The 23,523-nt window shown below is 36.1% G+C and overlaps 1 protein-coding gene across 2 annotated transcripts in view; it reads right to left on the bottom strand.

Annotated features, from left to right (window-relative positions):
- spg (dedicator of cytokinesis spg) overlaps positions 1-23,523 on the bottom strand; it is an 869,351-nt gene that overhangs the window by 111,790 nt on the left and 734,038 nt on the right. For both annotated transcript variants that reach the window (XM_090390789.1, XM_090390790.1), the window contains 2 exons: positions 19,282-19,448; positions 7,194-7,541 (listed from right to left, as the gene is read on the bottom strand). In XM_090390789.1, coding sequence (XP_090246915.1) covers positions 7,194-7,541; positions 19,282-19,448 — 515 coding nt within the window. The remainder of the gene's footprint in view (positions 1-7,193; positions 7,542-19,281; positions 19,449-23,523) is intronic.

Genomic DNA, 23,523 nt, shown 5'->3' with positions numbered 1-23,523 from the left:
AAGATGTCACATCAGATAATGGCAATGATGCTGAGGATCCTGATATGCAGAAATAAAAAGGTTATGATACAACTACTGTATAGGGGCCTTGATCAGCTAACACAGATTTGGTCACTGGGTTTTTGTGGTGATGAGGATATGTTAGAAAGGGTCCAGAAAAGATCCACAATGATTGGTTAGTGGTCTTTGGAATGTGGAGTAAATGGACAGATTGAGAGTATGTAAATTGCAAAGCCTCATGAATAGGAGGGGGAAATATTACTGAGACATATGTTAGTCTGGGGTGTTTTTAGGTTGACAAAGAAGAGCTTTTTTATAGAATGGGAGAGTGGGAGTAGAAGAAGAGGCTATCCCTGGAAACTGTATAAGGAGAGTGTGAGCAGGGGAGTAAGGAGTAGGTTCTTTACATAAAGTTTAAGGCATGGTTGGATGAGCTTTGTGTGTGATAGTGGGTATCTCCCATGATGAGTTTTTGACTCCATGGAGATCAGATATTAATAATAACAACAATAAAGTTTACATCATTAATGATCTCATATTAATAAGTTTCCTCCAAATTAGTCAGCACTCCAACATTGTCAGAAGAAGAAAGAATATTCCAATATAGTCCTTAGAATAAGACAAATATATTTCTGTCTTCTTCTAAGGCAAGTCTGACTGAATCAAACCACCTAGCTTTTGGTCTTCTTCTAGGGCTTTTTCTTGCCATCGTGGAATCAAACATTTTACTAATGTTTTGCTAACATTTCTTCTGCTATACTGTTTAAATAACCATATACCACCTTAGATTAACTTTGCTCACACATTTTTGAATGCTAACAATGTCAAGTTCCTTGAAAAATATCTCCATTTTTATTTCCATTATTTTTCTCAAAACACTGGTTGCTAGTCTTTGATCAACTGCTGTTCTAACCCAACTCTCAGATCTGTAAGTTAAAACTGGTTTAAACACATTCTTGTACAATGGATATTTAGTATTTTGGTTAATTTATCTCTTATTCCATGTAAATTTATTCTACCTGCTCCCACCATACCAGCTATGCTTATTCTCTTGTCTATTTTCATATTTAATTTGCCATCTTCACTAAAAACTGTGCCTAAATAGCTGAAATATTTTACTTGTTCTATAGGTTCTCCATTGAGAATGAAGCTGAAGTTTTCAGTGTTCCCTGCCTATTTTCAAACTTTTGGTCATTTTATCTGATTTTCATAACAAATTTGTTATGAAAATCCTGGAGACTTGCACTGGATTTGAAAGAAAATAAGACAGAAACAACAGTCACTGATGTCATAAGGACAGTAAAATCCCTAAAATGGAAATAGGTATGACTCTTGATGAGAAAACAAGATGATACATGGGATAAACTCATCACTTACAGGAAACCTGCAGAGGGAAAAGAAGTAGAGGTAGGCATAAGACCTGATGGAGAAATGAATTTACTCTAACAGCAGGACCAACTTGGTTGAGAAAAGCCCAAAATAGAGCCGAATAGAATAACATGGGGAAGGCCTTTGCCCAGCAGTGGTATTCTACAGGCTGACAACAACAACAACAACATCATGTATGTAAAGCAAAGAGCTAAGTTTAATATCAGAGATATTAAACTTAGATTCTGATATTAGGTTTAATACCTAATAAACTATAATAAATTTAGTTTAATCCTTTATCCAAGTGTGAGCAAACAAAGTTTGCGCCTGAAAGTATCTTCAGGACTGGGTTAAGGTGGTACACACCAGGGCAACTCGTTGCAAAGGTGGAGCAAGCTACCAACACTCCTATCCTAGTATCTCCTATAATGCAAAACACATCTCCTTGCGGATATGTCTATTGTTATGCATTAAGGGAAGGGCCACTACCCAGACCGGTTTCGACCTTTATTGAGGTCTCTTCAGTGGGAGCCAGGCCCAAGTCGAGATATCAGGCAGAAGCATTAGCAGGTCATCTCCACCTATAGGAATTGCCAATTGGTGTGCCACCCTTTTTTAATAAATTACTCTGGATTTAGAGATAATCTCTCTATAAATAATCTCTCTCTAAATCCAGAGTAATTTATTAAAAAAGGGTGGCACACCAATTGGCAATTCCTATAGGTGGAGATGACCTGCTAATGCTTCTGCCTGATATCTCGACTTGGGCCTGGCTCCCACTGAAGAGACCTCAATAAAGGTCGAAACCGGTCTGGGTAGTGGCCCTTCCCTTAATGCATAACAATAGACATATCCGCAAGGAGATGTGTTTTGCATTATAGGAGATACTAGGATAGGAGTGTTGGTAGCTTGCTCCACCTTTGCAACGAGTTGCCCTGGTGTGTACCACCTTAACCCAGTCCTGAAGATACTTTCAGGCGCAAACTTTGTTTGCTCACACTTGGATAAAGGATTAAACTAAATTTATTATACTCTAACCAAGTGGAAAATAAACTTTCAACCTAATAAACTGTGATTCTGATATTAGGTTTAATACTACTTTCTTTCATAATGTGATCCATATGGATGATGAAGATTAAGAGTGGTAATAGTGCACACACACCTTCGTGTTACACCTGATTTTTCATCAGCTATATTTTCTGTACTTCCTTCAATTAGCTGCTGACTTACAACATAAATATAGACTATGTGATGCTTTGTATAATGTTCCATTTATCTCATATAATATAATTATCACATTTTGAAAAACCTTTCTCTTGGAATCTTCTCATATGCTTTTGCAGATCTATGAAGTGAAGTAGAGATCTTTGTTATATTTTAATGATTTCTCAACTATTTCTTGTAAAGTAAAAATCAGATCTTGGTTACCTATATTGGCCTGAACACTGCTATTATAAATTTATTCATTCAGTTTTATTTCTCTTATCATATGGAAAATTTGAGGCTCTACTCCAATCTACTGGAATTTGGCCTTCTGACCAGGCGTTCATAATTATTCAGTGTAGCCACCGTAAAACTTATACCTCCATATTTGAGAATTTCTGGTAGGAAATTCTCAAATATGGAAATTCATCTGTTCCAGTGCCTTTCCACATTTCAGGCCTCTTGGTAACTTTTTCTACCTTCTTCTTGAATATTTTCTGCCTCTCTTCTGTCACTACTTGTTTAATTTAATACTATTTCAAAATAATTAATCCAAATATCCAAAGTACCTTTAGTACCTTTTCATGTTGGCTGTATCATCTCTGATTCTTTGTGCTGCACTCTTTCCTGCATTTCTAAGATTTTCAATAGCCTCTAGAACATTTTTTCTCCTTCCTGATATTTCTCTTCTACATTCTTACTGATAGGGAATGTCTTTTCATGATACGGTATGAAATTCCACAATGAGGGAAATAAATGATTACAAAACAGAGAAAAGTTCCTAAACTTTTGCTAACATCCCATTTTTCTCAGTCTTTAATTTGCCCATTATAAAATGATCCTTACTGTACAGGTAACCCTCATATAACGCAGATGTTAGGTTCCATAGAAATGCCGAGTTACATAAATCGCATTGTATGAGACTTAGATCACATAGAAAAAGTAGGGTTAGGTTCCGAAATCGTTTTTTTTTTTTTTTAAATTATATAAACAACAATGATATATCCAACAAAAACAATATTTTTATTTAATTCAGGTAATTCATGTAAGTTAAGAAAATATAAAATATGAGACAAATACGTAGCACTGTCTTCAGAAATAACATTCCGTAGATGTTCTTTAAGTGGCCGGAGGTCATCACCACTTGAAATCTCTTGGACATCATTTGTATAATTCTCATTGCATACTTTGGCTGGTTTAGTCATCAAGAAGTCAGTAATAAGACTTTGCTTTCCACTATGCTGCTTTTTATTAAGTTCATAATATGGCGCTAAACAAATATCCAATGTCTCGTGAATTTTCAGGAGCGCTCCATTGAGGGGATCATTATCCATAAAATAACTTCCTAACTTTCTTGCCAAGTCCAATCCTTCCGCTAATTTCTTTAAACTGAATTCTTCAACGGATTCATCACAATCAGAATTTTCGGCAGAACTTCCCCACCATTTGGTTCGATGCCATCTATTAATTGTAATAGTTCCTCCTCATTTAAATCTGTTTCTCCATCAATTAATTCACTAATTTCGTTTTCAACCATATAGCAAAAGCCCTCTCCACCACGAGGTGTGCGATGTTTATTATACGATGTAGCTTGGCATCCAATGGAGGTACAAAATTTTGTTCCAGAACGGCTTCAGGCCATTTTTTTTTTCAGCAAGCATTCATGGACAAAGAAATAATTTTTACACAATTCAATATTGAAAACTCTTTCCACGCTTGAGGCAGTGTCATGCTTGGATTAGATTCCATTTTTTCCAAAATTAATTGAAATGTTCGCCGAATATAATATGACTTAAATGTTGATATTATTCCTTGGTCGAGTGGTTGAATAAGTGAAGTAGCATTAGGCGGCAAAAAAGTTATTTTAATATTCGGCGAACATTTCCATAAACTACCTCCACCCCACCCTACCTGTTTACCAATAAACAGGTAGGGTGGGGTGGACTTGTCAAGCCCTTTCATCGCACGAGGATTTGCGGATCGGTTAATAAACATTGGTTTTGTCATGTAATCACCTGATGCATTACTACAAAACAGTCGAGTAATTCTATCTTTGAAAATTTTGAATCCAGGAGTTAATCTTTCATTTTTCAAAATATAGGTGCATGCTGGCATTTTTTCCAATATAACCCAGATTCATCTGCATGAACACCTGGTCTGCACTGTAACCACCTTCTTTAATGATTTTTAAAAGTTCTACCGGTTATTTCCAGACAGCTTCAATGTCTGCTGATGCTCCCTGGATTTTAAGATTATGCAAAGAAAACCGCTTTTTAAAGTTTTCGAACCAACCCTTACTGGCACAAAATCCATGCTGAGAGATTTCTTCTGAAGAATCTTGATCGAGTTCTTTTAAATGTTTATAAACTTTGAGAGCTTTTTGCTTAATAAGGTGTCCACCCAAAGGAATTTTCTTTTGAGTGTAATCTTCTATCCAAATCATTAGAGATTTCTCCATTTTTTTCTATTAGAATATCGCGAACACGAGCAACGCGCTTTGCACTTACCGTTAATACTTTAATACGTTAATAACACTTTCTCGGATTTTATGTTCATTTTGTTTGATTGTTCAAATTGTTGATTCATTTAAATTCAGCGTCCTTGCAACAACTCCTGGTTTTTCTCCAATTTCAACTGATCCAAGATTTTAATTTTTTCTTCGAGAGAAATGAATTTCCTCTTCAATGTTGTTTTTTTTCCTTTCGCTGCAGTTTTAGTGGCAACTACAATAAAAATAAACTTCTACATAAAAAAAAAGCATTACATATGTATGTAACTCACCAGAAAATAAACTGTTCAGCTTGAGAATAACACACTTATGATTTTAAATGCGCTTTCCTGGCAGAAAACAAAGACAATTTTCAACAATAAACACTTTATACAGCAAACTCTAGATAGCGAACCTATGGCACTCGTGCCAGAGGTGGCACGTCTGAGAATTTTGCTGGCATGTCAACGATTTACAGGTGATATCCTTTTATACGCTTATAAATTATTCAAGTTTTTTTAAAAATTGTTACAATACGTACAAGCTGAATTTTGTTTTACACAAGACAGCAGCTATAAAGACGTGCATATGATTGGTGTGGTATTAACAAAAGATCGTGCGACCCAAAGACAAAAGCAACCGACAAGTGTTGAGTTGAAATGCTAATTCTCTTCAATCGAATTCCATAACATCTGAAACTGTCATAACAACATTCACTATTAGTTTTAACACATTCACAACAGGGTATCATTTATCGTTCCCTTCTCATTACTGACTGGCTCAACTCACACAAATGTTTCAACCCTTGGTTGAATTTTATGGCTTCTTGGCAGGCGAACTCACACATTTATTATATGGCATGTTTCAAATCTTAGTAGTCTTTTATTTTAAGTTAGCCTTTGTGATCTGTCATAATGACATTGAGAATTTCAAATGCAATAAAACAAATACTTATTTCATAATTGAAAAATTGAACAATAGTTTTTAGTTAGATGCTGTGCTTTGTTACAACATATGGTTTTGCTTAAGTCTGTACAGCATAGTTTCTGTGAGAGGAGACATGTGATGTATTAATTAGCGCCGTGTTTATTCCATCTGTCTCTAATTGCACTATTTGTTGAGAATGACAGAATGCAAAAGCCTCTGTACAGTACCTTATTCAGTAATACAATAAAACTAAATTCGATACTTATAACTACTTGTGTAATATGGGCAGACACAAATTTAACGAAGATAAAATTTGATTTTTAAGTCCTGCAGTGAAAAATATGAAAAAAAAAAAAAAGGTTACTAGAAATTGTAGACTGTGTTATATCAAAACCATGTTGAACACGGGATACTACAATTTGTAGACCGCGTTATATCGAAACTGCATCGTATAAGTACCACGTTATACGAGGGTTACCTGTATATATTTTTCTGAATGTAATGCATTGTTAACATGTAATAATAGGTATATTTAGGATTAATAATAGGATTAAAATTAATTAAAATTTTCAGATGAAACACAACTAATTGGCTGCAAAAATTAGCTATAGGCACTTTTTATTCCCTTATAGTAGTAAGCAAAGCTGTTTTAGCTGTTCCTTTAGAAAATGTTAGCTGTTCTAACTGTCCAAATGGCCAGCTATTTGACAGCTGGTCATTTGACCAGCTATCAGAAATAGCTGGCCAAATACTATCACTAATTTTAAAACTTTCCTGAAGTTTTTTATAAACTTTTCAGAGGTTCCATAGCAAATTTATGCTTCTTTCCATTAAGTGAAAAAGAAGCATCAAGTTTAATATTTTTTCTATTTGGAAGAAAGAATTACTATGGATAGATATTCTGCTATTATAAAACCTTTCAACATGCTGGTAGTTGTAAACCAAAGCGATGCTTCTGTAAACCTTTTTCTCTTTTTTCTTTTTCAGTGTAAACCACCTTATAAAAAAAGAGGTTTACACTTTTCAATAAATATATATATATATTGCTTAATGATATTCCCATCCACAAAAGGTTGGAGTCCACATTTAGAGCCAGACACTAAGGATTACATAATCTACAGCAGACTATGAATAATTTATTCATTCATAATTTAATTGTAAATTTATAAATGAAACTGAGAACAACAATAAAAAATAATAGCCTTACCTTTTCTAACACTAATGCTTTCAGTTGTGCAATTTTTTCTGTTTCAGTTGGATGTTGACTGGCAAATTCTGGAGTGAAAAATGCTTCTTGATACTTAGAAATACCCCCATTGACAGCTGCCTCAATAACTCCTTGCAGCCTCATGCTGAGGGGATTGATGGATCGGCGTGGATCAGTTGTATATTGAGCTATGAGCCTTCTTAACTCTCGATTCATGCTCTCTACACTTTCACAAGCATGAGCAATAGGCGATAGCTCCTCTGTATGTTTATCAACAACCTCAAACCACCGTAGTATTCCAGGCAATTTGGAAGATGTTGCTAGTGTTGTTCTTTCTATCCAGAGACTCTAGAAAAATGTAAATAAGAGCACTCATTTAAGGAACTGAAAGCATTATTATTGATTATTCACAAAAGCATACTACTGAAGGATTCACATATTGGTTAGCAAATGGTCATTCACTGCAAGCATAAAAAACCGCTAATTAAAAAAGTGAAATGAGAGTCCATTAACAGAAATAACAGCAACATATTCACAAGTCTTGGGAAAGTGAGAATTCAGAATGCAGGAAATTTTTGCATGACCCATATATGAGAGGTTGGTTGGTCAACTTATAGTACATTAGTGCCATGTATGGGAAGAGAGGGAAAATTGGGAAACGAGGAACTTGTTCACATTAGATTTAAAGACCTGAACATTGCATTCCTTGGAAAATAAATGGAAAGAAGAGCTGTTCAAAAAATACAGCAGCAGTAGGAACGAAGGAGGAAGAGAAACTTGTTCTATGAGTATTGAGTTTGCCCGTAAAGGGATATTGGGTGGTAGCTACACATGTTTCAACAGATTTAATAGAGAGGTAAGAAATGATTGATGATAGCTCTGATGAACATTTATCATGGAAATAAGAGTGGCTGCAGTGAGCTGGTAAGAGATGAGTCATTAATCAGTCTGACTACTCTCTTCTGCATTGCACTAAGTATTTTTAGAGGGCTCTTAGGGGCACCTCCCAAGATCTGCAAGGACTGCTCAAATGGATGGGCAGATTTGTGATTTGTACAAGGTTAATAGCTGTTGGGGATAATAAAGTAATGCCTTTAAAGTAAGAAGAATCCTAATTTTTTGAGTGTTGAGAAGGCAATAGTTGTAATGTTTTTATTCATATTCACAATATACACATACCTTGGGAAAGTGGAAACTTAAAATGCAGGAAATCTTTGCATGACAAATTTTTTATTTATTTATTTATTTATTTTTTATACTGGATCCATACATGAGAGGCTAGTTGGTCAACCTATAAGGGTACCTCCCCAGATCTGCAAGGACTGGATTTGTGATTTGAAAAGGGCTAATAGCTACCAATTATATATTTGGTTTAATCCTTTATCCAAGTGTAAGCAAACAAAGTTTGCATCTGAAGTATTTTCAGGACTGGGGCAACTCATGGTAAAGGTGGGATAACTTCTCATCACTTGCCTTAGTATCCCATAATGCAAAGCACATCTCCTTGCAGACATGTATACTGCTATGCATTAAGGGAAGGGTCACTACCCAGACCGGTTTCGACCTTTATTGAGGTCTTGTCAGTGGGAACCAGACCCAGAGGTGGTGCTGCTTAAGTAAAGACCTCTCTAAAAATTAGGAGGTCCCCCTACAAGTGACCAAAGGACCGTCCAACTCAGTGACAGGCTCACTCTGTCACCGAGAAGAACTTCTCAGCATTGGCTCTACCCAGTAGCAGACTCACTCCATCCCCAGACAGAGCCATAATCTTAGAGGTGGCCCCACTCCGAGACAGGCAAAAACCTACCCCAAGCAGAGCCTCTCATACCTCAAGGAACAGGACCACTTCTGTGCAAAAGCACATCAATGGGAGTCAGACCCAGAGGTGGTGATATTGAGGTGGAAGTAATGCAGAAGTCATAACTCCATATACCAGTTGCCAAAAGGTGTCAACACCTCATTACTAAAATTCTCTGGATTACAGATAGTTGATGGAAGTTTTTTCACTTGGCTATGCTACCAATTATATATTTGGTTTAATCCTTTATTCAAGTGTAAGCAAACGAATTTTACACCTGAAGTATTTTCAGGACTGGGTAGTGACCCTTCCCTTAATGCAGAGCAGTATACATGTCCACAAGGAGATGTGTTTTGCATTATGGGATACCAAGGCAAGTGATCAGAACTTATCCCACCTTTACCACGAGTTGTCCCAGTCCTGAAAATACTTCAGGCACAAACTTTGTTTGCTTACACTTGGATAAAGGATTAAACTAAATATATAATTGGTAGCATAACCAAGTGAAAAAACTTCCATGAACTATCTCTAATCCAGAGAATTTTAGTAATAAGGTGTTGGCATATCACTGTATATCAATAGAGATCAAAACCGTTGGAAGCTTGGGTGATAAATGGCAATGCTCAAGCCCATGAAGGTTTAACTGAGGCTCGGCTGTTGCTGTCACCGAGCTCTGCTCGGTGGCGGGGTGAGCTTGCCACAGGGTAGAACCAACGCTGATAGTTCTTCTCAGTAGCAGAATGGCAATGCTGTAGCTCATGAAGTTAACTGACGCATGGGGGGGGGGCGGTAATGAATGGCAATGCTGTAGCTCATGAAGTTAACTGAGGCATGTCTGTTGCTGTTACCTCCCACATGAAATATGAGCAGCTCTGCTTGGTGGCGGGGTGAACTTGGCACAGGGTAGAACCAACGCTGATAGTTCTTCTCAGTAGCAGAATGGCAATGCTGTAGCTCATGAAGTTAACTGATGCATGGCTGTTGCTGTTCCCCCCCCCCCCCCCCCCAGATGAAATATGAGCGGCTCTGCTTGGTGGCAGGGTGAGCTTGCCACGGGGTAGAGCCAACGCTGAGAGTTCTTCTCAGTAGCAGGGTGAGCCTGTTACTGAGGGGAACAATGCTGAGTTTTGATCCTGTGAGTTGCTCATTGTTGGGTGATCTGAGGGATCTCACACGTTTTTGGAGAGGTAACCCCACACTTAAACAGGAAAACTGTTCTGGATGGTGACACTTACCTTAATGCATAGCAGTATGCATGTCTGCAAGGAGATGTGCTTTGCATTATGGGATACTAAGGCAAGTGATCAGAACTTATTATTATTATTATATCACACCTCCAGGGAGTCCAAAGACTCATCGAGGGAGGGCATCTACTCTACAACTCTTCATCTCACTACTCCACCAACCTTCATCACCAAACACCAATGCCATCTAATGCACTACCACCACTAGTACTTTCACATACAACAATCACAAACATCCATGCCCATGGTGGGATTTGAACCCACAGCCTTTTGGCTGGAGAGCGGATACGCTAACCACTCGGCCAACTTATCTCACCTTTACCACAAGTTGCCCCAGTCCTGAAAATACTTCAGGTGCAAACTTTGTTTGCTTACACTTGGATAAAGGATTAAGCCAAATATATCATTGGTAGCATAGACAAGCGAAAAAACTTCCATCATGGCTAATAGTGTTTGGGGGGGGGGTCAAGTAATACCTTGAATATGCAAGAGGAATCCTAATTTTTTAGATGCTGAGAAGGCAATGGTTGTAATATGTTTATGTCAAGAAAGTCTTGATGTTAAGATAATCCCAAGGAGAGAGAGATCTCATCTCTATCTCTCTCTTTATTTAGAGATTTGGCTGCTGTCAAAGGTAAGGCTGGGATATGGTTCTGTTTTTGTAAGAAATAAAACAGAAATGTAAATTAAAGATAAGAAATTATACACTTGGTTTAATCCTTTATTCAAGTGTAAGCAAACAAAGTTTGTGCCTGAATTATTTTCAGGACTTGGGCAACTCATATATAGAAGCTGATGAGTTCACATCGCTTGTCTTAGTATCCCATAATGCAAAGCACATATCCTTAAGGGTATGTATAATGCTATGCATTATGGGAAGGGTCACTACCCAGACCGGTTTTCACCTTTATTGAGGTGAAAAAGTAAAGGGTAGCTCATCATATGCCTAGGGTAGTTAGTATAGGGATGCAAGAGAGCCTGATAGTATTAGGAGAACGAAAAGTTAGATAGATATATAGTACAATAGAGAGAGAAAAGGCCTCAGCTTCTTTTATATCATCACATAGCCAAAGACTATCGGTTATCCTTTTTCACCCATCTCATATAGATGAACAACCAAAAGACCAAAGGAAACTAAAGAGCAAAGATGACTGATACTCAGGTGGTTAGCCCCATCTGGGTTAAGTGCCTTGAGTTGGCTTTCTCTGCCTGGGATTGCTCTCCAGTCATCCCTGCAACTGACTATAAGACCACATTGAATTAAGACAATGGAACTATTTAAAAAACCTCTCATAGCAAGAATAGACAGAATTTTATCTCCCCCTGGTGAATATGGCATAATGTCCAAATATTTTATGGGTGGTCTACACCATCTAGTCAAAAATTTGATATCTCCTAGAATTCTTCTTTCTAAGTAAAAAAATCATCTGACTGAACAATAAAATTTCCACAATACAATATTATAAAGCATTTGGATGTCATATTGCTGGTTTTCAAATCCTTGTTTCTTTCTAACCTTGCATCCATAAATGATATTTTAATTCACTAATTATAAAGATCAAAATTCTCTTCTCATTTTTGACAGGTGGTGGATATTGCAAAAAAAACTCTGTTCTGTTGTAAGCAGCGGAATGCCCAACACATTATATAATCTATTCCAAATATGCAGGGCAAGAGGGCAGATGCAGAATCCATGTTCTACTGTTTCCAATTGGTAACAGATGTCACAGATTGGATTTCCGATGTTAAAGTACCTCCATTTGATAGTATTGACTGGAAGGTGGCCATATGCAATTCTCCAAGCAAGATCCCTCCTGTTAGGGTATCTTTGGAACTTCAACAAGTTATGAAACAAAGTATTGTTGTCAGTATACCTAACTATGGAACTTTGCAGCAAAAGAGATTAAAGATTTCTTTATACCAAATTTAACTTTTTTTTTAATGGAAAGAATGTCAATTCCAGAGTGTTTTAGCAGTCTTATAGTTAAGCACAGAGTGTTATAGTATTCAGGAATAATCTCAGCTTTTGGAGCTTTATGATCATTAACTCCAAACAGGGGAAGATGAAAACCCAGGTAGTACAGGAGAAGGTTTGCATATGTGTGATTAGTCTGCAATACTTTATGGATTTTTGAAGCTGTATTGCTTAAATAACAGAATTTTAAAACTGGAAGTCCAAATCCTCCATGCTTTTTTGATAGTTGAAGAAATTCCTTTTTAACTTCTTGGTATCGGCTGGACCAAAAAAATTATACAAGTTTACTATATAATTCCTTTTCTTCAGCTTCTGTGATGTTTGTAATATTTATTATGTACAACTGAGTAGGAAAGATTACGGTTTTGGAACTTCAACTTTGGACCACTCTCCTTTAGAAGAAAAGGAGAGTGGTCCTATTTTCCAGTCTTCTAACATTTCAAAGTTTTTGTATATAAGTTCTTGGACTGGTAATATTGGTTAGGGAGAAGGGAATTCCAAGTATAATGAGGAGGGGGGGGGGGGTCTTTCTTAGGGGTTAGTCCAAAAGGAATGCCTCCAAGACCCACTTCCCAAAAACTTTAAATTTTGTCTTGTCTGCATTAATAGTTAATCCACTGCTTTTGCTGAATTTTTCCAAAATACAAAAAAAAAAAAAAAAATATGGAATCATTATCCTTCAAAATTCCCACTACATTATTGGCATATGCTAATACCTTACTTTCCTTTATAGTTGAAGGAAATGTTATTCCTCGCACAACATGTGCATTGTCCACTTCCTGTAAGAAATGTTCAAGAACCAATGCAAAAAGCAGTGGACTAAGAGGGCAACCTTGCTCGACTCCTTTTTGAATTTTACTGGATCTGACAGGAACCCAGTAAAATGCCAATTAACTACCCACCTCCAACTAGGAGGTGGGTAGTTGAATTGGCACAGGCTCCTTTGATAATGGACAGCAGCTTTTTACCTACACCAATTTGCTGGAGGATGTGGAACAGAAAGGGATGCTGGACATTAGCAAATGCTTGAGTAAGGTCTACTGATAAGCACTGCCATCGACTGCTTTTTCGTGTTAACTAAGTGGATTAGATCATGTAGCAGAAATAGATTAAATTCTACTGCTCGACCTGGTACTCCATACACCTGTGTGCTTTTAATTATGTATCTCATTCCCACTTTGAGCCTGTTATTGATAATGCAGAAAAATATCTTGTAGTCAGTATTAGATAGAGAAATAGGTCTCCAACTGCTGATTAAAGTGTGATTTCTATTAAGTTTTGGAATGAGGATAGTATGGCTTGCTACAAATTCACTTGGTATGTGTCCTGATGAGAGAAAAGAATTAAATAGTGTAACTAGAATGGGAAGAATAAAATCCCAGGCCTTGCGATAAAGTTCTATCACTAGACCATCAGGTCTGGCAATTTTCTTGTCTGGCATTCTTTATAGGCTGTGGTAACTTCAGATGCTGTAATGGATCTGTCAAGCCCATCTTGAATATGAACAGGAAAGCCATTGATGTTCCAAGAGTTATAATTTCCAACATTACTATTGTCTTCAAAGCTTTTTATAGCATTTTTGAAAGGAGTCTAGGATGTCTTGAGTGGTGTACATGTCTTCTCCATCAATGCAGATTTGAGTGATAGTCCTTTCTTTGCGAAATTTTGTGAAATGTCTATTGAAGAATGCAGCTGAAGGGCTATCTGCTAAGTGCTGTATATTCTTATCTTAAAATTTCTTTTTTCTACTTGTTTCTGCCTTTTCACTTCTATCTCTATGTTAATGTTTCTAATAATGTTGCTACATTCTATACCATTACATTGGTTTGTTACGAAATGGCTTCTCTCTTTATACAGGTCTTTCAACTTTTTCCTTTTGAGGAAAGCCTGTTCCTTTCCCCATTCCATCATATTCTGCTTTACTGCTTGTTTGAATTTTAACCACATATCCCAATTCCCAGTAACATTATTCCAATTTGAACAGAGGGTCTGGAATTTGGTTGAAAAGATCAATGGAAAATTTGGTTGAAGTCTCCATGGCCCAGAACAGATCTCTACATTTTCCATGCTGTGGAATTTAAGTAGAACTGGATTATGATTCTGACATGTTGATATCAAGATGTTTTATCTGAATTATCCTATTTATGAGGGAAGAAGAGATATAAATTCAATCAATACGACTACCAATACCTTGTTCATGTATGAATATGCCTGGAGAATTAGGATTGCAAATCCTCCATGTCTACTAGTTGAGCATTGTCGAGACATGTTTTTAACTGTGCATATCCCACTTTTCCACTCCTGGGGTGTCCTATTTTGTTTAATGTGGAGTTTTTCAATACAATTCCAGTCTCCAGCTGCTATGGTGTAGTGGGCACCATATAAATATGGCTCCAATTCCGGGAATAATTTTCGTCTAACTGTTCCAATGGATGGAGCATAAACATTTAAAAACCTTATTACACATCCACAGTATTTCCAGTCTACTGTCAAGATTCTCCCTTCTACATCCCTTTGGATATTACAGAATGACCCAAGGAAAGGGGGGGGGGGTAGAATAAGACCTCCTACTCCAGCCCTGTTAAATATTCCAAAGCTCCAATAAGAAAGAAGTGGATATCTATCTGTTAAACTTTTTATATCTGCAGACGCATGTTTCTTGGAGAAACAAAAACCTGATATTATGGCGTAGCATAAGTTTCCATATAGTTTCTTGTTTAATTTGTCTATGGAATCCTCGTACATTTAATGAGGCAATGCAGAAAGGAGATGCTCTGATTATTGAAGTGTCACTGGTAGTCGTTAACTTCTAAATTATGGATGAACCCGATGAGGTCTTCAATCTGTGAAGAAGCAATTGTGTAACCTGCTTCTTGTAAACTGTTTCCCAGTGTTTTATAGTTGCTTTCCATTACTTTAATTTCATGGCTATCATTTTTGATTAGGAAGCTAGTTATTTCTTTTCATATAGATAATAACTGTACTGAGAAAACTTTCAATCAGTAAACTTTATTATATTTTCTTTAATTGTATCTCTTGCTTTCTCTTTATTAGCATGAGTTGGTTCTTCATAATCCATAAACTCTTCTGAGTCTGAAGAGTTTTCATTTGATGATCCACAGCATCTCCATCTTGACAATTTTTATTACTTTTTCTTTTAGATGTAGTTCCTTTTTTAATTTTTTTTTGTTTATCTTCAATTTTTTTTTATTAATTCATCATTCCTTTTTGATGATCTTGTTTGCATATTAAGTTCTTTCAGTTGTCTTACTTGCTTTTCTGTTTCTTCTCTAGTTTCTCCTTGTAGAACAGTTGCATGTTTTTGCATTTTGTTTTGTACCTGTTCATTTGTTATAATACATTCATTATTGGTAATTTCAACTGATGTTCTATCAGTATTTGACTGGGAAAGTTGCTACTGCAGCTCTGGAATTTTGGGGCTAATTTCTAGCTGATTTGGTTGCACATTTTTGTGATTTTACCAAGTGCAGTTTGTTTAAAAGCATCATCTTTACTAGAATGAATTGGAAGATCTGGGAACTCTTCATTATATCTCTCTGATACATATGGTGTTCTAATGGGCTCTACTGGTGCTCTCACTCTTTCAGCAAAAGTTGTAAAAGGACAGGTGCTAATGCAGTGTTCAGAACTTTCACATTTCTGACAAGGTTCTTGAGGCATGGCTTAGGATTATGTCCATTCTCCATGCAGTTGAAACATTTAGATTTGGGGCAGTTATCACCCAAGTGATCATATGAACCATAAAGTAGGCATAGCCATTGCACTCCGGGATGGTTTACCATAATTCTGGTTGTACTGGTTGTACCGATGTTGACAAAATTTGGTACAGGTATCTTCATATCTATTGTGAATGTGACATCACCAGAAAACCAATTTGAATTTTCACCTGATAAACCCTTTTGTATATTACTAATCTTACCGCATTTTCAAAATGCCCGTGTAATAATTTCATTAGTGTTCTCTATATATTCCATTGGAAATCTTCCAATTTTTACTGTTTTTACCTGGCTCCCAACCATTACAGAAATAACTGTGCTGCCCTTGAAAGCAAAACACTAATAGTTTGTCCCTAGTTTCCACATCTTTAACTACAATTAATTTCTTTCCTTCACCATAATAGGTGAAAGAATAAATCTTGTTTGCACTGACTATCTCTTTTAAAATCTTAATTACCCATTTCACTTCTTCACATCCAGAAATTTCAATTTCTAGAGTTTGTATCCTTGGAAAAATTGGTACCATTATCTCAGGTGGGAAAAAGACTATAAATTCCGTGTTTGATTGTAAGAGAAAAAAAACAAACCTTTCAGTCATAAGACTAAGAATTAAATAATCCCATGATACAGAAATAATTCTACACCACCAGCAAATGATTTATTTGGGCTACTATGAAATGGCGACCGTGATATCGCCAAAAGTAATCCCGTAATGCAGATATTAACTGCACATTTATTTAAAACAAATTTATTAAAAAAAAAAAAAAAAAAAAACAGTGACAGTGAGGACAAAACATCAACCAGACCCAGAGGTGACTAAAGTTGAAGTAATGCCAAAGTCATAATTTTTTATATGAGTGGTCAAAAGGTGTCACACCTTATTATCAAAATACTCTGGATTAGAGATAGTTGTTGGAAGTTTTTCCACTTGGTTTATACTATAAATTAATGACACCAAGAACTTATATACTTTGTTTAATCCTTTATCCAAGTGTAAGCAAACAAAGTTTGTGCCTGAAGTATTTTCAGGGCTTCAACATGAGACTTCAATAAAGGTCAGAACTGGTCTGGGTAGTGACCCTTCCCATAATGCACAGTGCTATACATACCTATAAGGATATGTGCTCTGCATTATGGAATACTAAGGCAAGTGATGACAAGTCATCAGCTTCTATATACAAGTTGCCACAGTTCAGAAAATACTTCGGTGCAAACTTTGTTTGCTTACACTTGTATAAAGGATTAAACCAAGTATATAATTTCTTAGTATCTTTAATTTATAGTATAACCAAGTGGGAAAACATCCAACAACTATATCTAATCCAGAGTATTTTAATAATAAGGTGCGACACCTTTTCACTACTCATATAAGAAATTATGACTTCTCATATAAGAAATTATTCATATATAAGAAATTATGACTTCAGCATTACTTCAACCTTAGTACCACCTGTGGGTCTGGCTCCCAATGATGAGACCTCAATAAAGGTTGAAACTGGTCTGGATAGTAACCGTTCCCATAATACATAGCATTATACATATCCATAAGGATATGTGCTTTGCATTATGGGATACTAAGGCAAGTGATGTAAAGTCATCAGCGTCTATATACAAGTTGCCACAGTCCTGAAAATACTTCAGGTGCAAATTTTGTTTGCTTACACTTGGATAAAGGATTAAACCAACTATATTTTGTTGAGTTGTGGTATTTTGTTTGGTGCAAGGTTTGTCAAGTAACAAGGAATAATGTAATGTACTGTGATTGACAAAACTGTGTATTGGATTGGTAGTCAAACTGGAGCAGATCACTGATGTATAGAAGAAACAGGGTGGGTGGGTGGGTGAGAACTTGTTGGCATAGGAGTCAACTCTATAGTGCAAATATTCAGTTTAATTGGAGGAATGCATTGGGATAAGGGGACTTTTTTGTATCTAATTTGGATAGGATTTTTCTGATCACTTCCTGGTTAAAGGGCAGAGGAGGTATTGAGCGTTAGATATTTGGAATGGTTGGGGAACATTTACCAAAATCATTTATGCAGACATTAGAGGAAATGTATGCTGTCAGGAGATTGGCTTTCTCTGTGGGTGATGATGCAATAGATCTCTCTGGGTGCAATAGCAGTGGGAGCAATGTTAGGCAAAAAGTTATGGCGAACTGCTTTGGCCAGAGCCAAAATGTGAAGCTGCCATTTGAGCACGAAGCAAGTCTGCTTTTTTTTGGTTCTTTGGAATTTGGTTTTAGATGATGATGATTGATGATTATCTTGCAGCTGTTTTGGGCTTTGGTGTATGCAGTGAGAGAAGATAGAGTTTTTGATGCCCACCAGTTATGGTATATGCTTGGTTCTTCATTTGTACAATCTTGGTACATCTTCTGGAGAACCAGGGCTTACTTACAGAATGGAAATTTAGTGTGAGATGGGGGAATGTGTGCACTTCCATTCCATAAAGGATTAATTCAGTGATGCATTGGAAGGCCAAAAGCAATAATTAAACCATAGGAATGAGGCAGAGAAATCTTGGCGTTCTTATAATGCCAACTCTTGGTTGAGAATGGCTATTTGGGTATTGCTTAGTGGGGAAAGAGATATGCACAAGGTTGTGGTCTGATAGCTATAAAGATACCTATAAAGTATCACTTGTCATAATACTTAGATGATTCTGTACATTTCTCAATGTGAATTTCATAAAAAATGTTTGCTTTTTAATTTCAGTTATCATAATTAATTGACTAAATATCAAATCATAGTGCAATATTATAAAGTATTCTTCACTCTATCTTTTACATGTCTTTCATTCTGATTCTTGCTCATCTTCCTACCATCCTTCCATAATCTGCATCTCACGATTTTTTTGTTTTTTATTTTCAGTTATCATAATTAATTGACTAAATATCAAGTCATAGTGCAATATCATAAAGTATTCTTCACTCTATCTTTTTTCATGTCTTTCATTCTGATTCTTGCTCATCTTCCTACTGTCATTCCATAATCTGCATCTCACGATCAGCTTCTAACTTTGTCTTATCCGTATCAATAGTCTTTATCTTATCTCTGTGCATAATTTTTTTTTTCTCTCTCTCTCTCTCTCTCTCACACACACACACCAACAAAAATAAAACATTCAAATCCCCTTAATGGCAAATAAATGTATATAATAATAAATCAGGCATTACAGATCAGACATCCTTGGTGCACACCTTTGTTAAATGTCAGCATTCAGTTTATACGGTTTCATTAGACCAACTGCATACTAATAATGATAATATAGAAACTATTAAAATGAACTGTATTAAAGACACTGAAGTAACAAAAATGCCTATATTTCAAACCTTAAATTCATTTTCCTTATCCACTGGTCCTTTGTGAAGGGGTCGATCAAACTGAAATCTACGCACGTCATTAACAAGGTAATAGCTAAAAACTTTCTCAGGGATATCATGACCTTCAAATTCTGGTCTTGGTTCTGGTATGGGTTTAGCATTACATATTTGAATATCTGAGTAAAAGTAAAGATAACAACTGTGAACTAACAAAGCAAAAAAAAAAAAAAAAAAAAAAAAAAAAACTATCAATTCAGCCTTCATTTCATATAATCAACTTTATAAAACATTAATAACTTAATTTAATAAACTAATCATAATTTGATCTTATAAATGATATTACTTTTTTTGCTCACAGTATTTCAATACTAAATTGTATCATATATATCACACCAAAACCTGGTTTGAAATAAAGTTCAAAGAAGCCTGTGGAATGCTGAAATATCATCCAAATCTAAACAAAAATGGATTATTAATTCCAAGAATCTGGAGGACCCATATAGCATCCAGAATAATCCAAAACAGAAGAAAACATTAATAGAGAACTTTAGAAATTGTTTAATGTAGTTTTGCTAAATTTTTTTTTTTAATCACTGGTATATTATTTTAATAATATACATGAAAAGTTTATTTTATTTTGTGAATTAATATTTAATTGTGTATATATTTAGTAATATTTAGTAATTAAAAATTTTTTTTTTTTTTTAATCAGAAGTCAGGCTAGAGTAAGCGATTAATAAAGCATTTAGATTTATCTTACTTTTGTGTAGTGTCATGTAACTTGTGTCCTTTACATATGTATGCTTTCCTGATGGTGAAGACCTCAATACAGAAGTTGAAACGTTGAATATTATATTCTTAATTATAAGTAAAGTAATTATTCTAACATTGTGTTTTTGTCTCCATAAATTCTTCACTATGTAGGTAGAGTAATAGTTAATCGAGGCAATGTGGAGGAGCTTACAAGCCAATTTAAATAGACTGTCAGTATGGGCAAATATAATGGGTATCAGTTTAATGTGGAGAAATGTAAAATTATGCATTTTGGGATAAATAGATTATAATCTGTGTATCACATTTATGGCACTCCAGGAAATTGATGATTAAGGGTGGTGGTGGTGGTAGACAGAGAGATAAAGTTTAGAAGACATATTGCTAAGATTACTAAGGTAGCACAAGATTACTTGGCTATTGAAGAACATATTAACAAGTAGAGATAAGGAAGTTGTTATTCCTCTTTATAAGACCTTGATAGGCCCACATATGGATTACTGTGCCCAAGTCTAGTCTCCTGGATTTCTTGGGGATAAGGAAGCAGTGGAGAAGATTCAGAGGTGAGTGACCAAGATGGTGAGTGGTCTGTGGAATGTTCTCTATGAAGATAGGTTGAGGGTGTATGGATGGAGAGGTTGGTTGATAGGAGAAAAAGAGGAGATATGATAGAAATATTTAAGTTGCTTAAAGGGTTTACAGGATCGATGCAGGAAAATGTTTTTTCAGCACTTTGGCTGGAGGGTCCAGAACAAGGGGGTCATTCCTGGAAGTTGAATAAAGGTGTGGATACTAGATTTTTCACTTGGAATGCTATGAATGAATGGAATGGGTTGCAAGAGTCAGTTGTGAGTGCTCTGTCTGTTAATGGGTTCAAGGAGAGGTAAGATAGATTGTGTCGATAGTTTGGGTCTTCTGTGATGATCTTCGGACTCCATGGAAGTGTCCCATACAATAATAATAGAATGAGAGATTTATGGAAGGAGAACAAAACTGGTGAACTGTTTGTCATAAGTGTGAAAATGTAACTGAGAAGTGCAATGTTGATGTTACATGAAGTATGAGTGACTGCAAGAATGAAATGGGAAAATGAAGAGAATGACCAGATGCAATGGAAAAGATAGTGCACTTATGTGGAGTCTTCCACAAGACAAAACACAAGATTGAGTGGATGAAAAAACATCTGGCATATATTAAAAGAAGGAGAGTATGCAAAGGGAGAGAAAACAGAGTATGAAAGAGCAAAAGCATGAGAATAAGGATTGAATTTTCTATGATGTTTCGTTGACAAGAGGAGTGCTTGTGGAGAGTGTGATAAAATTATGTTTCCTTGGTGCTGCCAAGATTAAGAATGCAAAGATTTATTTTGTATGGTACAAATGATTTGGCAGATGACAAGTGTGGTATGTGAGAAGATATGCAAGAGCTGCTAGTACACATGAAAAGTAAAAGCTGTGAGTCTGTTGCCAATATATGATAGAGGCAAGCTGAGACAAAGAGTTGTGATTGCAAATGAGTCGGTGCCCAGATTGTGCAGAAGGAATGGTGTGGAGTGAGTTTGATGGAAGGAAAGAGTTATATAAGGAGGGGAATTACTTGCATTTGAATAAATTTGAGAAAGTATTGTTCAGTGAGGGTTCGCAAGTGAAGAGTTATGGAAACTAGAATGTTTGGGGTGTGTGTGTGTGGGGGGGGATACAAATGCATGTGGGTCCAGAAAACTTGAAGGTTAGTAAATGGGAGAGTGATAACATTATGCTGAATGTAGCTCCCCAAGTTCTTAGCTTTAGTGAGCTAAGAAACACAAGGTGTTTCTTAGCCCACTATAATGTGGGATGAAGGGGGGGGGGCAGGGAGAATATTGTAGCTTATGTGCACTAATGCCAGAAGTATTCAGAATAAGGGCAAGAAGTATTTGGCATTGGTTAGATCAGCATGGCAAAAAGTTATAGGCATCAGTGAGACTTGATTGACTGAGGATGATATAGGAATAGCAAAGGATACAGTATCTTCAGAGATGACAGAAAAAAAAAAACAGGATGGAATAGGGATTTTGTTAATGACAGCAGCAGAAGAATTGAACCCAAAAAGAGTAGAAGTGCATTTACAGGAGAAGAAGGATAGGATAGACAGAAGCAGCAAATTATAGACCAATCAGTATTTCAAGAATGATGGTTAAAGTAGTAGAGAAATTGGTAAAAGACAGAATTCTGGTTCTGCATATGAATAGGAATATACTTTATAAGAGGCAATATGGTTTTGTGAAGGTTAGGTCTTGCCTTAGTAATCAGCTTACTTTTTTATAATAAAGTGACAAAAAAACTGGATAAAGAAAGTGGCTACTCAGAAATAATGCTGGACTCTGCAAAGGCATTTGACAGGATTCTGCATAGTACTCTATTGCATAAATGGAAGCAAATGGATGGATGTGAATCTGGTGATATGGATTAGAGGATGGCTGATGGACACATATCAAAGAGTGGTTCATGAAGGAGTTCAGTCCAGGAGAAGACAGGTGACTAGTGGTGTACCATAGTACTTGGTTCTCTCCTGTTTAATTTGTACATGAAGGATATAGGAAATAATTTAATGGAAATATTCCGCTGTTTGCTGATAATGCAAAATTGGGAAGAGCAATAGTAAATGAAGTTGATGTAGTGATTGTGCAGGATGATTTAAAAAGACTAGCAGTGGCAAAGGAATGGCTACCAGTTAAACATGGCCAAGCATGAGATGATGCACTTTTGGAAGAAGAGAAGGAAACCGATTAAGCCAGGGACTTGGGGGTGTTTGTGGACAGGGAACTGAAGTTTAGAGGGTATATTGCAAAGGTAGCCAAAATAGCACATCAAATTATGTGGTTGATGAATCTGAGCTACTGCATGCAGATCTGATCATCAGGATTTCATGGGAAATGAAGGTGGTTGAGAGGATCCAGAGGCAAGTGACCAAGATTGTGGCAGGTTTTCGAATGCTCCCTCTGAGAACTGACTGAAGGTTTGTGTACTTTCAAAACTAGTGAGAGGCAAAAAAGAAAGAAACATGATAGAAGCATATAAAGGTTTTATAGGACTGACAGTAAGACTTTTTTTCAGTAGATGGTAGGAAGGGGAGAACGAGGAGGTCACAAGTGGAAATTGCATAAGTGTGTGGTTAGCAAGTGTTAGAACTAGATTCTTTGCTGGAAGGGTGGTGAATGGGTGGAATAGGGTTGCCAGAGATGGTTGTGAGTGCTTCAACCCACAATGAGTCTTTTGAACTCCATGGAGATACCTGTATAATAATAATAGTAGTAGTAGTAGTAGTAGTAGTATTCTGTACATTCATCAAGGATACCTATCAAGAATTTGATAATGATTATATATAATAAGTTTAATTATAATTATATATAATACAATTTTCTTTCAAAATAATTTATTTGTTAGGTCTTCAATATGGTCACCCTTGGCATTTAAGTCTCCTAAAGCATTTATAACTGTA

This window comes from Typopeltis vanoorti, chromosome 3, assembly GCF_054136105.1.
Source record: "Typopeltis vanoorti isolate ZY-2024b chromosome 3, IOZ_Tvanoo_1.0, whole genome shotgun sequence".
Classification (NCBI taxonomy): domain Eukaryota; kingdom Metazoa; phylum Arthropoda; class Arachnida; order Uropygi; family Thelyphonidae; genus Typopeltis; species Typopeltis vanoorti.
Note: the sequence above shows the minus strand (reverse complement) of the source record. Positions and strands in the feature narration are given on the sequence as shown.